The 15,135-nt window shown below is 42.7% G+C and overlaps 1 protein-coding gene and 1 long non-coding RNA gene across 4 annotated transcripts in view; one reads left to right on the top strand and one right to left on the bottom strand.

The window, feature by feature from the left end:
• Positions 1 to 1,706: 1,706 nt before the first annotated feature.
• LOC138765694 (uncharacterized) lies at positions 1,707 to 4,217 on the bottom strand. Its single transcript, XR_011358623.1, has 3 exons — positions 3,960 to 4,217; positions 2,033 to 2,179; positions 1,707 to 1,795 (listed from the first exon to the last, which is right to left on the bottom strand). It is a non-coding gene; the product is annotated as an uncharacterized lncRNA (long non-coding RNA).
• Positions 4,218 to 4,400: 183 nt separating this feature from the next.
• SLC4A5 (solute carrier family 4 member 5) overlaps positions 4,401 to 15,135 on the top strand; it is a 71,882-nt gene continuing 61,147 nt past the window's right edge. For 2 of the 3 annotated variants that reach the window (XM_069942638.1, XM_069942621.1), the window contains exons 1-4: positions 4,401 to 4,622; positions 8,583 to 8,709; positions 11,970 to 12,031; positions 12,123 to 12,314. In XM_069942638.1, coding sequence (XP_069798739.1) covers positions 11,983 to 12,031; positions 12,123 to 12,314 — 241 coding nt within the window. In that variant the 5' untranslated portion in view covers positions 4,401 to 4,622; positions 8,583 to 8,709; positions 11,970 to 11,982. The remainder of the gene's footprint in view (positions 4,623 to 8,582; positions 8,710 to 11,969; positions 12,032 to 12,122; positions 12,315 to 15,135) is intronic. The other variant, XM_069942630.1, reaches the window with a different exon arrangement.

The following is a 15,135-nucleotide window of genomic DNA, read 5'->3' as shown; positions in this document are numbered from 1 at the left end:
ATTTGGTATTACAATTGGAATAATAAAATAACAAAGCACGCTGTAGCATAACAAGATGTAAAAGTAAATACATGGCAGATTTTATCATGTCACCAGCGCCATCTTGTGGCTAATTCTAATACTACAACATGGATGCCTAAAATAATGCCTGCAAGCCAACAATAATAGCTAAATAAAAATAAGTTTAGTTTTTTATGGAAATATTTTTTAGAGCATGTTCACTTGTTGTTCCTGAGGGAAGAATTATACAATGAAGAGTTCTTAGGGTTTTTTATGCATTTTTCAGTTTTATTAAATAAATATAGCTTAAAAAATGTAAAGTCAGTAGACACCGAGAGGACAACCTGGTTCTGAATGGATGAGTATTCCATTATTTATTACTGAATTAAGGATATATCATTAGAAGTGATCGGATATAGCTGAGAGAACAACTCACAGACAAATTTATACAAAACAGGAGAAGGTGAACAGAAGGTGTAAAGTGACAGAATGATGGAAAACTATTCCCGGTGACCCTCTGTATTGTGGTGTGGAAAAGTTGAGCCTATAGGCGATAGATAGATAGATATGTTCACTGTTTGTTCACAGCAGAGGTTCTGGATCGCTGTATCAGCCGCCGACATCCACTCACTTATGGTTGCTAATTACCTGATTGATCGTTTTAGTTTGTTTTAATATCACAACTACAATACACTTACCTTGTAAACTTGGTCACAATATTCATCACTAGTGTATCACCGCTCAATGCGTATAAACTCACTTTATGTACTATTTACACAGTTTTTTCACTTTATTGTCACTAATTGTATATTGACTTGCTGTGTATAAAATCCCCCACAGAGGGGTGTGTGTTCACTGCTTGAAAAAGGCTCATATGGCTTGGGCTGAAACGTTGCATTGTCTCACATGACATGGGCGAATAAATGACCTTTTTTCACTGTATTTTTGGGACGTGCTGCGGTATATTTTGACGTATATTGGAGACACCTTGGAATCGGGTGTCTACTGCTGGCACCCCTGCACCTTGTTTCGCCCGAGTGCTGCTGGAATTTTTTTCATAGATAGATAGATGATAGATATGAGATAGATAGATAGATAGATAGATAGATAGATAATAAATATGATAGATAGGAGATACTAGATAGAAGCACTGATAAGTCCACAGTAGATAGATACAACACAATATAGATACAATGATAGAGAAATATGATGAACGATGCAATAATAATAGATCAATGTGAATAATATAGGTAGTAAATAGATAGATTTTGATATGGTCATAGATAGATGCATACAATAATACAGAGATAGATACCATGGTAGATAGATGCAATAAATAGTAGAAAGAATAGTATACAGATTTACTCATAAATACATAGTAGATAGATCTGAAGGTGGAGAAAAAAAAGATGATGATCAATATACCGTAGGATTTGATACACAGAAGATAAATAAATATAATGAAAGCAGATAAATAAATACAATGATGGCTAGCTAGAAAACTAAATGAATGATAGACAGTAAAATACAATGACTGGCTGATTGAATGATAGATAGATAGATAGATAGATAGATAGATAGATAGATAGATAGATAATAGGAGAAAGTCCACAGCGAATAGCTGCTGAAACGTTGCGTCTGTATGCTGCACTTGCTTGTTGAATAAACCGCACCTTTTGAATTCTACCGAGGAGTGCTGTGGACTTTCTCCTATTATATACTCGTTCCTTGGTCTCCACTTGGATCCGCTGGCACCCATTACCTGAACACAAAGTGCCGCTATTGTTTCAAGTTTCTAGATAGATAGATAGATAGATAGATAGATAGATAGATAGATAGATAGATAATTAACAAAATCTCTGTGGCACTCTGATATCAAACAAAGTAATTTATTTCTCCCACACATGCAACATTTCACTCTTACAATGAAAGCTTTCTCAATCAGTACCTAGATAGATAGATAGATAGATAGATAGATAGATAGATAGATAGATAAAGTTAAATAGATAAAATGGCAGGTATATAGGTATACAATGTTTTTTCCACTGGAGGTAAATAGACTTTTCTATTACAGTCTGGCTCCTATGCGATCATCCAGCATTGATGCTATGTTGTAGTTTCTCATCATATAAAAGTCCAAGTGACATCTTGCTTCCAGGACATGCTGGGAGTTACAGTTCTATAACAAAGCATGAAGACGACCTTTAGAATGACACACTTGCAGATAATCAGATAATTTCTTATAATATTTCTTCTATGACGGATAGGATCTTAGGTGATGACATCACGGCTCTGCTGCAGTTCCCACTTAGGGGGTGATAGGGGGCTCCCCCGCTGTCCTCCCTCTGTGTTTGTGTAAGAGCCACTTTCTTTTTTTCTTTTTTTATTCTCTCTAAATGTGATGCTGCCCAGAGGCATGATGGGATTTATTCTGAAAGTCAATGCCCCAAAACCAAATTGTAATCTGGGCAGTGACAGACCTTTGGCATCAGCAGTCAATTCTCACACTGCCTGAATCTATTGTCACCAGGCTCCCAGCAAGTCCCTGCTCTTCATGCCCAGAGCACCCAGACTATCTGTGCCAGCGTTGTGATCATCCGCACATCCCTACAGCAGGCGCTGAGGTAAGTGATCACCCCCTCTGTATTTACAGAGCTCACTAGTATATACTGTATACTGCCTAAAGGATGCCCTCTAATATAATCACTTTGTAACGCTGCATCCTGAGAAATTTCTTCAAAGTTTTATCACTTCCTTTAGAGAAGAGTTATACCTGTAGGGTATATATATATATATATATATATATATATATATATATTACTGGAAGTCATTTGCACATAGGAGATTAGTCAATGTATATACATACTAGATTAATGGGAGCTATTGGGAAATCAGAAAATAATGGCGCTGGTGTCCTGGCTTAATACCCTTCATAGATCGCCTTACATGAAGCAACTTTATACTCGAGATCTAATAAGACACAAATGAACCTAAAGTCTGTTGTATCTTCATGGGCTATGAGCTGAATGCAGTCTATTATTCTCTGTTATCAGCCTCTCTTAGCTGGAGAGAAGCTATATTCTTTATTAATTACCCCGAAAGTTGAAAACTGATTTCTATAGGTCATTTTGCCTTCACGACACTATAAGCTGTATAGATCAACCTGTGTCATTTTCTAACTTTACGTCCTGAATGTTTCTGCTCCTTCATCTCAATCTTAAGAATACTTGCGTACATGTGTGAATGGCTTTAACCAAGTATCTCAGAAGAAGTTTTGAGAGTGTTAAGACTCTGTAAACCAGTGTTCGCCAACCTGTGACTCTTTAGCTGTTGCAAAACTACAACTCCCAGCATGCCTTCGGCTGTCAGGGCATGCTGGAAGTTGTAGTTTTGCACCAGCTAGAGAGCCATAAGTTGGGGAATCATGGTCTAAGCCCTAATCTTAGAGGGTGTTCCCATCTTCCTTTATTGGATAGAAAGCTCTTAGCACTTATATCCTTATACTGCCCGTAGGACACCAACTACCTCAGTCACTTGTCTCCTATAATCCTATATGCAGCACTGTATCTACTGTCATGCTTTTTATCCTGCTTCCTAAACACAAAGAATGTCCGACATGAATGAAAGGGTGGGGGGGGGGGGGGGCATTTGGGAAGGGAACCACAACTGGGTGGACAACAGCAAACAGCCAGTGAATGAGAAGGCAAAGGGAGCGAATGACGTCCAGAAAACATTCGGCCGTGCACTGATTTGTTGTAAACCTGCCATGATTGAGAAGTGCTCATTGTATCTATAGTACCGCAAAACATACTATTTTTATTGCAAATGGTTTTGTTTTATTTACGCTTCTGTTAATAATTGTGTTGACATTTTTGTAACGATTTGACAAAAACAAAAAATTTGATATGATGACACCCTATAACTATTCTGATGTGATGGGTGATATAGACACTGCTTACTTATCTCTATGGAGGAGGGGGTCACAGACCACTTTTGTTGTGTCTTCTCCGCTTGGGCCCAATGTAAAATCGGTAACAGCGCCCCATCTATAATGCTTCATTTCTATTACTGGTCTCCTCATATGGGAACTTATGGACCACCTCAATCTTATGTTTTCATATCCTTCAATCCATAGGGCAGGACATTTCCCATACTCTTCAAGAGTTTCTGCAGAAGCTGATGAGTTATAAGGAATAATGTACCACCTAGTATAAATGATAAAGACTATGGGGGAGATTTATCAAACATGGTGTAAAGTGAAACTGGCTCAGTTGCCCCTAGCAACCAATCAGATTCCACCTTTCATTTTCAAAAAAGTCTGTGAGGAATGAAAGGTGGAATCTGATTGGTTGCTAGGGGCAACTGAGCCAGTTTCACTTTACACCATGTTTGATAAATCTTCCCCTATAAGAATATAGATGTAGGCCAGACCTTGCCTCATTTTAGAATGTAATTTATCCTGGGGTCGCTCAATGGCAACAATTTGGGATTCTTAGTGTCTGCTTACACCCCTACACTACCAGTTTCATCATCTGCCCCATATATCTTCTATATGACTACCTCCAGTTGATAGAGTTGCCATGGCCACTCCATGCAAAAATGTCTTGCTATGGTGCAAACTGGTAGGTAGAAGTCCAGGATCTCAGTATTGCAGAAAGACAGTTAAGTTTAATAGTTTTTTTTTATTAGTTTCTTTTCTAGGATAGGGTACCAATATAACATTGGGATGTGGGGTCTGACATTTGGAGCCAGGGCAGGATGATCTAATGAACTAATTTATGATCCAAGGGACCAGAATTAGACTGTCGCACAGGCTGTGGCACAGTTATGGGTGTCAAAGACCACAAAAGTGGCAACCACAAGGGTATTCCCATCTCAGCTAACATAGTTATAGGGCTTGTCAAGTTAAATATTTTTGCAAATACAAACATTTAGCAAACTTGCCTCCTTCTCCTGATATGCTGCTCTTTCCCTCCCATTATGTACAGCTAGTTGTGTAGGTTACCGACCACCACTCTGCTCTAAAAACAGTGGTCTGGCTGGTATATACATATATATAGCTATAAAGTAGATGTATAAAGATATATTATATATAAACTGTATAATATATGTATACTGTAGTATAGATTCGCCAGCCAGACCACTGCTTTTAGAGTGGTGGTCTGTAACCTAGGAAACAAGCTGTCAACAATAGGAGGGAAAGAGCAGAATATCAGGAGAAGGAGGACAGTTTTCTAAATGAATGCATTTTTAAGAATATTTAACCTGAGGAGCCCTACAGATTTACCTACACTCACCGGCCACTTTATTAGGTACACCATGCTAGTAACGGGTTGGACCCCCTTTTGCCTTCAGAACTGCCTCAATTCTTCATGGCATAGATTCAACAAGGTGCTGGAAGCATTCCTCAGAGATTTTGGTCCATATTGACATGATGGCATCACACAGTTGCCGCAGATTTGTCGGCTGCACATCCATGATGCGTATCTCCCGTTCCACCACAACCCAAAGATGCTCTATTGGATTGAGATCTGGTGACTGTGGAGGCCATTTGAGTACAGTGAACTCATTCTAGCTTTATGACATGGCGCATTATCCTGCTGAAAGTAGCCATCAGATGTTGGGTACATTGTGGTCATAAAGGGATGGACATGGTCAGCAACAATACTCAGGTAGGCTGTGGCGTTGCAACGATGCTCAATTGGTACCAAGGGGCCCAAAGAGTGCCAAGAAAATATTCCCCACACCATGACACCACCAGCACCAGCCTGAACCGTTGATACAAGGCAGGATGGATCCATGCTTTCATGTTGTTGACGCCAAATTCTGACCCTGAATGTCGCAGCAGAAATCGAGACTCATCAGACCAGGCAACGTTTTTCCAATCTTCTACTGTCCAATTTCGATGAGCTTGTGCAAATTGTAGCCTCAGTTTCCTGTTCTTAGCTGAAAGGAGTGGCACCCGGTGTGGTCTTCTGCTGCTGTAGCCCATCTGCCTCAAAGTTCGACGTACTGTGCGTTCAGAGATGCTCTTCTGCCTACCTTGGTTGTAACGGTTGGCTATTTGAGTCACTGTTGCCTTTCTATCAGCTCGAACCAGTCTGCCCATTCTCCTCTGACCTCTGGCATCAACAAGGCATTTCCGCCCACAGAACTGCCGCTCACTAGAGATGGTTGTGCGTGAAAATCCCAGTAGATCAGCAGTTTCTGAAATACTCAGACCAGCCCTTCTGGCACCAACAACCATGCCACGTTCAGAGGCACTCAAATCACCTTTCTTCCCCATACTGATGCTCGGTTTGAACTGCAGGAGATTGTCTTGACCATGTCTACATGCCTAAATGCACTAAGTTGCCGCCATGTGATTGGCTGATTAAAAATTAAGTGGTAACGTGCAGTTGGACAGGTGTACCTAATAAAGTGGCCGGTGAGTGTATATTAGTTGGCAAGGGAATACCCCTTTAATTGCAGCCAATCATTTGGCACTAGGGGCTGTTTCTTTAGATGACTCACAAGTAACCTATTAGGCTATGTTACAGCGGCCGTGATTCCCATGGAACCTACGTAGTGCTGCCTTCTGAGGGAATCCCGGCCGGAGTGTATACACATAGTATACACTCCAGCCGGGATCCCTAGCGGTGCAGTATAAATTCATTGAATAACGGCCGCAGAAAATCCTGTCAGTGCACACAGTCAAGCGAACGGCTCCGGTCGCTCGCTCCATTGTGTGCAGTAGGGAGTTCTGATGCGGGCGCGCACGGATGCGCCTGCATCAGAACTTAGCGGCGCTAGAGATCATCCAGCTAGTACTGCAGTTGGGATGATCTTTTCTGAGACCATGTTCATACATAGTAAGAGACCAGCTGGTCCGTGACCCGGCCGGGTTATGGAGCAGCCGGTCTCTAAAAAGATCATCCCGGCTAGTACTGCAGTACCGCCCGGATAATCTTTAGGGCCGCAGGATTCTGATGCGGACGCATCCATGCGCGCTCGCATCCGAACTCCCCACAGCACACTATGAAGCGAGCGGCTCCACAGTGTGCACTGATAAGGACATGTCAGTTGTTTGCGGCGCCACTAGGGAATCCAGCCGGAGAGTATACTATGTGTATACGCTCTGGCCGGGATCCCATAGGCAGCAATGGCACGTATAATGTTGTATAAATCACGGCCGTTGTACGAAAATATACATTGTGTGAACATAGCCCTAGACTGTATTAATGGCACAGTGTGTGAGGCTCAGAAGTGCACAAGTTCTGTATAGATATTGGAGTGCCAAACCACTTTTTACTGTATTCCTGGGATAGCAGCTTGTCCTCTAAACCAGTGCTTCTCAATACCACTGCTCATGGACCACCAACAGGTCATGTTTTGAGGATATCCCATACAAAGAACACCTGTGATACGTGATGCACTGAGTATAATTATATCACCTGTGAAATACTAAGGAAATCCTCACAACCTGACCTGTTGGTGGCCATGAGAACTGGAATTGAGAAGCACTGGCCTAGTGAGCTGTTACCATCAGAAACTATCCTGACAACTTAGAGATTCTTTCTTGTGATGGAACAGATACTCCAAATCAAGCCCCAAACTGAGAAGGGATTATACCATTGTAATTTTATAGTGACCATTATTATTATTAGTTGGCATCCCTCCATCATTGGTTGGTTGTCGCTATAAATTGCAAAAAAGCTAAAGGGCAAATTTCACGATGCCATATAGATGCTCCAGAGACCTGTTAGCAAACATTAACCACACTCAATGAACCCCAATAGGTCATGTCTTCAGGTTTAAAAAGCCTCAATAAACACGGTAGGGCTTCTACACCCATTCACCCAAACTGGACTCCATACTCTAGACCAATGTTTCCCAATGCAGTTTTTAAAGGGAACCTGTCATCACTTTTATGCTTCCTGAGCCACAAGTCATCAGGGCGGTCCCTAGCAGCTTCTGTCAGCCCCAATGGCATTGGTTTATAGATCTCTCCTTGTATGCAAACAGACGGAGATGTAACAATCAAGGCTAGTTGGGTGAACCTGCCGGGAACCACCCTGATCTGCCCCAATGACTTGTGGTTCAGGCAGCATGAAAGCAATGACAGGTTCCCTTTAAAAACTGCATTGGGAAACATTGGTCTAGAGCAGAGATGTGGAACCTTTGGCCCTCTAGGTTTTGCAAAACTGCAATAGCCATCATGCCTGGACAGCCAAAGCTTTTCTTTGGCTGTCCAGGCATTATGGGAATTGTAGCTTTGCAACAGCTGAAGAGCCAACGTATCCCCATGCCTGGTCTAGAGTATGGAGTCCAGTTTGGGTGAATAGCATGTAGTAGAGACACATGTAATATATTCTATATACAATTTGGTGAGGAGATTAATGTTTTTTTTCATGCAGAATACCAATATTAGGCAAATACATGTTGATATAAATAGCCGGACGTGTAACCTGACATGACCTGTGAAATTCATTTATGAATTGTTCTAAAACTTTTCACATGATCGTTCCCCCTCCCTCCCCAGGATTGGATTGTTCTGCGCTCCTACTATTTTAATAAACACATGAATTTTCTTTCAATGAAAGGCAGAATGAGACGGCAAATAAAAGCATGTGATGTCCAGCAGACAGGAACCCTTCAATGTCATCCTGAGGGACATTGATCGCGGTGCCTCAGCCAGTCAACGTTATATACCGGCAGCCAAGTGTGAAGGTCAATATACATTTCCAGAAACTAATTACAAGTCCTGGAGAAATAAATAGGCATTGTACCAGCATGGAAATCTGCATTGATTTTTTTGCAATACTACGTTTGCACTTCCTGTATTACATATGCCCTGTGTTAACCGAGCCATATTAGTTTTAGTAGGTCTGTTAGAGCGGGAAAGATCAGTCTATTGCTTGCATTTCCTTCTAACATTTCATTAAATTGAGGCGACTATAGGAACAAAGTACAAATGGAGTGGTTGTGTTTGCATAACGTTCTTCATAGACCATAGCTCTATAGATGAAACTGCTGTTGTAGAGTAGTATGGGCGAACATGTTCGTACGTTCGTCAAAACATGTCGCTAATTGTTCATATTCGCAGATCACAAGCAATTTGTTGGATGATCGGTATGGTTATAACGATCATATTAGAACATTTTCGAATATGTGAAAGTACGCAACTGTATAAGTTTCCACCCACCACTTTGAAAGAGCCAATGAACTTGTGGGGAAGGAAGGGCACATCAGGTAATGTAGTAGCCATGTTTACTACTGGCATTACTGTGATTGGCTGTACGATTAGCGTCATTACGTACGCTACACACATGCAATAAAAACACAACGCTGAGGTGAATTTTCTTACAGTCTTTCCTGATTCTTTTGCCGTTCAGTAGGGAAAGTGAAACCTCATGGCTTACTTGAAAACATATATAGTACTTACAGATCTTATATGTTATACAAACAGCCCCTATATCCATATCCAATTCTGACATTGCATCTATATAACAACTGTTTACACACTTTTAGTGGCCCGGTAGGAAACCTAGACTGCTGCACAGATTTAGGCTCTCAGCCCAGTCACTGGTATAGTGACTTCACTAGTTTCTCTGGTTGGCCAAAGCACAGACCCTATGCAGGAATATCTCCCTATTCTCCACATCAGAGCTTCTTAAACTTTTTCTACTGGAGCCTCACCAAACAGACAAAATGATGCCCGGGCCTCACCAGACTGACCAAGAGCATGCTCGGGCCTCACCATCGGTGGTAGAAGTCCATGCAACTATATAAAAACTATTGCTCAGTTTACCCTCCATTTGTCTCCTAATCTCTGTATAACATAAAATAAATACAAAATGAGTCAATAATGTTCCTAAAGCAGAGATTGTTGCAGTCAGGGAAAGGACTGTGCAACGTATGGTCACTTTTGTGAAAACTGCCTCCCAAGCCGCGCCTCACCAGCAACTAGGGGGCGCCTCACTGGTGAGGCCCGCCTCACAGTTTGAGAATCACTGATCTAAAACTTTAAAGTTCAGTTGCTGTTTTTACCCTTCTTTCTTTTTGTTGATCGAGTATAGGAGTGTAAGTGTGTCCATAGACGTAAGTGCAGAATTCGGAGCCCTATTTCTGTGGTTACTATGGACTGTCATATATACAATATCGAAGTCTCGTTTTTTCTGGGTGGAGGTTTGATGTATAGTCCTCCCCTGCTTGTCTGCAGGTTGTTGTATCTGGAAGTTCATTAGTCCTGCTAGTTGTTGGTTTACAGCTATAAGTCTTTGCCAGACCCTTTAGGTCCCGTCCCCCCCCCACTTAGTTTTATATTAGGTGGTATCTACAATTACTACAATATTTGTCAATCACTTATATTATTACATAATTTTTTTATTGCTTAGAACTACATCTTTTAGCTGTTGGAGGACTGCAATCTCCACCATGTACATGCTACAAGTTGTAGTCCTGGAACACATACCCCCTATAGATGTTTAGTAACCTGTATTTCTGGACAGATGATGCAGTGCCCCACCATTGTGGATCTATAATAATAATAATAATAATAATAATTCCAGTGTTTATATAACGCTAACTTACTATAAGTGCTGAACCAAATATGTCATCACTCACATGTATCCCTGTCCCTATAGTCCAAACCCTACATAGAAATAGGGGGGAAACAAAAAAGGCCAGGAAGATGGGGCCTCATGTAATCCTGTTGGATGCAGTGGAAGTATAGGTGTATGAAAGCAGATGGACTTTCAAACTTACAACCCCTTGGGCTTTGTGCGTCTCACCCCGTGTCTAGGGGTAACTCAGAGTGTAGCGGGTAGGCTGCCAGCCGGGTGGTCCAGGTGACGTGGTGCTCCCATCAATAGTGCAGTACAGAAAAGATAAAGGAGCCTGGAGTGGTTTCTCGTGCTACTAATGACTCTTCAACAACGAGGGCAAAAAGTATAAAAGGCTACATTATTGGTATAAAACCAATACAAAAAAGTATATAGGCAATAACGCGTTTCGAGAATTGGTTATTCTCTTTGCCAGACTGCATACCTCAAGAAGACACTAACCGATTCTTGAAACTATATACTTTTTAATTACTGGTTTTTTTTTTTTTACCAATAAAGTAGCCTTTTATACTTTTTATACTGAAAGAGTCATTAGCAGCACCAGAAACCACTCCAGGCTCCTTTTTCCTTTCTCTACTGCAGAAACTCTATATTGGCCTATCATTATGTTTTGGAGTATGGAAGGGAACCTATGCAAACACAATACAAAAGTGCTTTGGAATCTGTTGGCGCTATACAAATAAATAATATTGTTATTAGATAAAATACAATCTATTTGCAGATGTTGTCCTTTGTTCTCTGGACTCCAACTCTGCAAGGGAACAGTGCTAACCACTGAGCCACCGTGCCACCAACAAGGTAGTTACTAGCCAATGGTCTCCTCCACATCCTGCATATGATCTATATTCCACTGGACACCAATGTTATTTCCACCTTCAGGGAAGGGGCTAAAATTTATCTGGGATTCCAGCCAGCCCATGAAAGGGATGCCTACCCTATCCACCTGGTGACTCCATCCATCCATCCTGTGACATCACATTCACAGAGCAAAAGTGACATCACAGGAACAAGGAAAAACACAAAAGTCAAAGCAATGCTAATTAATTGAAAAGTCCTGGAAAGCTCCATTTAAAGTATAACTCCACCATTACATGATCATTGCACATTTGGGGTTCTCTCTGGAAGGGTCCGTTCACACTATGGAATTTTTGCAGAATTTCTAACGGAGACATGTCACTTCTTTGGGCAGGTGGCGGAGTGCACGTGAGATGTCCTATTGAATGAGTGGGTCAGACAGAAATGCAAGTGGAGTCCCCACCGCAGACTCCACTTGAAATTCCGTGCACATTCCGGCCCATTACTTTATAAGCAATTTAGTTTAAACTAATCCTATCATTCTTTATTATCCTGTATTTTCTCCTTTAGCTTTTAGGATACAATGGATGATGATATCAGCAGCTCCAGGAAGAGATATGAAGATGAAGAAGGTAAGAGCGCAGACTAGTAATAACCATGAAGTAAATGATACAATGATGGCTGCTGAGAGTGATTTACAATCCTGCTCTGGCATCTCTCCAGATTACCACTCTATCTATATCGGGGTGCCAGCTCCACGGAGCTATAGAAGAAAGAGACGTCGAAGAAGATCTTTGTCCAGCCGGGATAGAAGCAGTGAAAATGAGAAGCACTATGGCAGGGATGAGCATTCAGATACAGATGAGGGGGGAAGACTTAACTATGACAATGACAACTATAACATCAACAGAACCAGTAAGTCACATGCTCAGGAAACACTGATGATTCTGTATATGTGGGATTCATATCAAATGGGCAATCAGTGCTTTAGCCAACGTTTCCTGTGTACTGCCATACGATGTGCCAATAACCATACCATCCAGTGCCCTATTATTTGTGCCATACAATGTACCAATAACCATACCATACAGTGGCCTATTATAAGTGCCAAACAATGTATTATATCTATGAATGTATCTTATATCAATCTATTATAAGTGTCATACAATATACCAATAACCGTACCAATGACCATACCATACCGTGCCCTATTATATGTGCCATACAATGTACAAATAACCATACAGTGCCTTATGATGTACTAATAACCGTACTATACAGTGCCCTAATATACTATTGCCAAAGCCCTGGGTGCTGGTGCAGGTGTTGCACCAGACCTTAAGTAATACAATTGTGAGGTGCGAGTGAGGGTGCAGGTGCGGCAACAAAGGTAACAGAGTCCCAACTTGAACAGCGCTTAACTGTACTCAGGGGCGGTCTTGGCATTTCTGGGGCCCCAAGCGAAGTTATGTCTGGGGCCCCCCCTCGACACGCGTTCCAAAACAATAGACCGCCGTGTGTTGCCCCCAGTAGTATATACCCCTTGTGCGCTACCGCCAGTAATATATACTCCTTGTGTGCTGCCCCCAGTAGTAAAGACAAAATATGCAGGAGACAGCACCTCAAAAAAAGTGAGGAGTTTATTCACACCAATGCAACGTTTCGGCAAATTTACAGCCTTTTTCAAGCAGTGACCTCACGTCACTGCTTGAGAAAGGCTGTAAATTTGCCGAAACGTTGCATTGGTGTGAATAAACTCCTCACTTTTTTTTAGGTGCTGTCTCCTGCATATTTTGTCTTGGGTACTGTCACTTACCCTGGTCCGGTAAGCTGAGGCGTGGACCTACTGCATATTTAATGCTCACTAAGTCTCATCTTTGTATACCTGTGCTGCTGGATATTTTTCTTTTCTGCCCCAGTAGTATATACTCCTTGTTTGCTTCCTCCAGTAGTATATAGACCCCTGTGTGTTCCCCCAGTTATATATAGCCCCCCTGTGTGCTCCCCCAGAAGTATATAGACCTCCTGTGTGCTGCCCCAGTTGTATATAGACCCCCTGTGTGCTGCCCCCAGTTGTATATACCCCCTGTGTGCTCCCCCACTAATATATAGGCCCCCTGTGTGCTCAGGGGTATTTAGTCACCCTGTGTGCTCCCCCCACTTGGATATAGACCTCCTGTGTGCTCCCCCACTTGCATATAGACCCCTGTGTGCTCCTTCAGTGGTATATAAACCCCCTGTGTGGTTCCCCCAGGAGTATATAGACCCCCTGTGTGCCCCACCAGTATTATATAGACCCCTTGTGTGCTGCCCCAGTAGTATACAGACCCCTGTGTGCTCCCCCAGTTATATATAGACCACCTGTGTGCCTCACAAGTAGTATATAGACCCCCTGTATGTTCCCCCAGTAGTATATAGACCCCCTGTGTGCCCCACCAGTAGTATATAGACCCCTGTGTGCTCCCCCAGTAGTATATAGCCCACCTGTGTGCTCCATCACTTGGATATAGACCTCCTATGTGCTCTCCAACTTGTATATAGACCCCATTCTCCTGCCCCAAGTAGTATTAGACCCCCTGTGTGCTGCCCCCAGTAGTATATAGATCCCTCTGTGAAGCCCCAGTAGTCTATAGCCCCCTGTGAGCTCCCCCTGTTATATAGCCCCCCTGTGTGCTCCCCCCATTTATGTAGACCCCGATGTGCGCTCCCCAGTTAAACAGACCCCTGTGTGCTCCCAGTCCCATATAGTATATAACACAATAAAACAAACTCTTATACTCACCTGGGTCCGGGCATCTCCTCTTCTCTTCACTCTTGTGGCCGCAGGAAGGGTTTTCCCTGCGATCACAAGAGGCCGCATTCCCTTTGTCCTGGCGCCGATGCTCCAGTGATGTCACTGGAGCGCCGGCACCACAAGGACAAAGCTGCCACTTGTGACTGCAGGGAAAACCCTTCCTGCGGCCACAAGAGTGACTGACAGGAAGGGGGCCAATGTCTCCTGCCCTGTCAGTGCTGCTGCATGTAACTATGAGCGCTCATTACGAGTGCTCATAGTTACAGTTCAGATGGCAGCAGCGAGAGGGGCAGCAGCCCTGTCCAGCAGTCTTGAGCACAAGAGCGGGGCGTGGGGGCCCCCCTGGATGTTGGGGGCCCCAAGCGATTGCTTGGGGTGCTTGGTGCCAAAGACCACCACTAGTCTGTACTGAAAATACTCAGTGCAATACAAAAATATAAGAAGAGCTCTGGTACAAGTGCTATATATACTTGATAATACATCAGAGGAAGACTCGAGCAGATGAAAATAGAATAGAGTGAAGACTTGTGTAGAGAGAGAGAGAGTGGTATAGGGGCGGGGTTTGAGCCCCTGCCTATTTAGTACAGTACTCTGCCGGGATGCGTGTGAAGAAATATACTTGAATCTTGCAGTGAACTTCTCATACTCATGTTTAGATAAATCTCTGTTATCTGACACCTTCTTCCTCCCAGTATCGGTGACCGTCCTGAGAGGTAGTACGAGTCCTAGGTCTTTGTCTCTATGTGTAGCTCCCACTGAAGTCTTACCCCAAGTGGATGAGCGTCTGTCAGTAAAGTAAGTTGGCTTAATGCTTCTTTACTTTACTGGGGGCCAGTCCCCCTGCCTTTTCCTTAGGATGTGACTGTGCTGACTGTGAAGATCCTCGGCGTAGGCAAAAGGTGTCTGTTCTATGATCCGGTTACCCCACCTCTTGGGTTTAGC

This window comes from Dendropsophus ebraccatus, chromosome 1 (assembly GCF_027789765.1).
Source record: "Dendropsophus ebraccatus isolate aDenEbr1 chromosome 1, aDenEbr1.pat, whole genome shotgun sequence".
Taxonomy (NCBI): Eukaryota; Metazoa; Chordata; class Amphibia; order Anura; family Hylidae; genus Dendropsophus; species Dendropsophus ebraccatus.
Note: the sequence above shows the minus strand (reverse complement) of the source record. Positions and strands in the feature narration are given on the sequence as shown.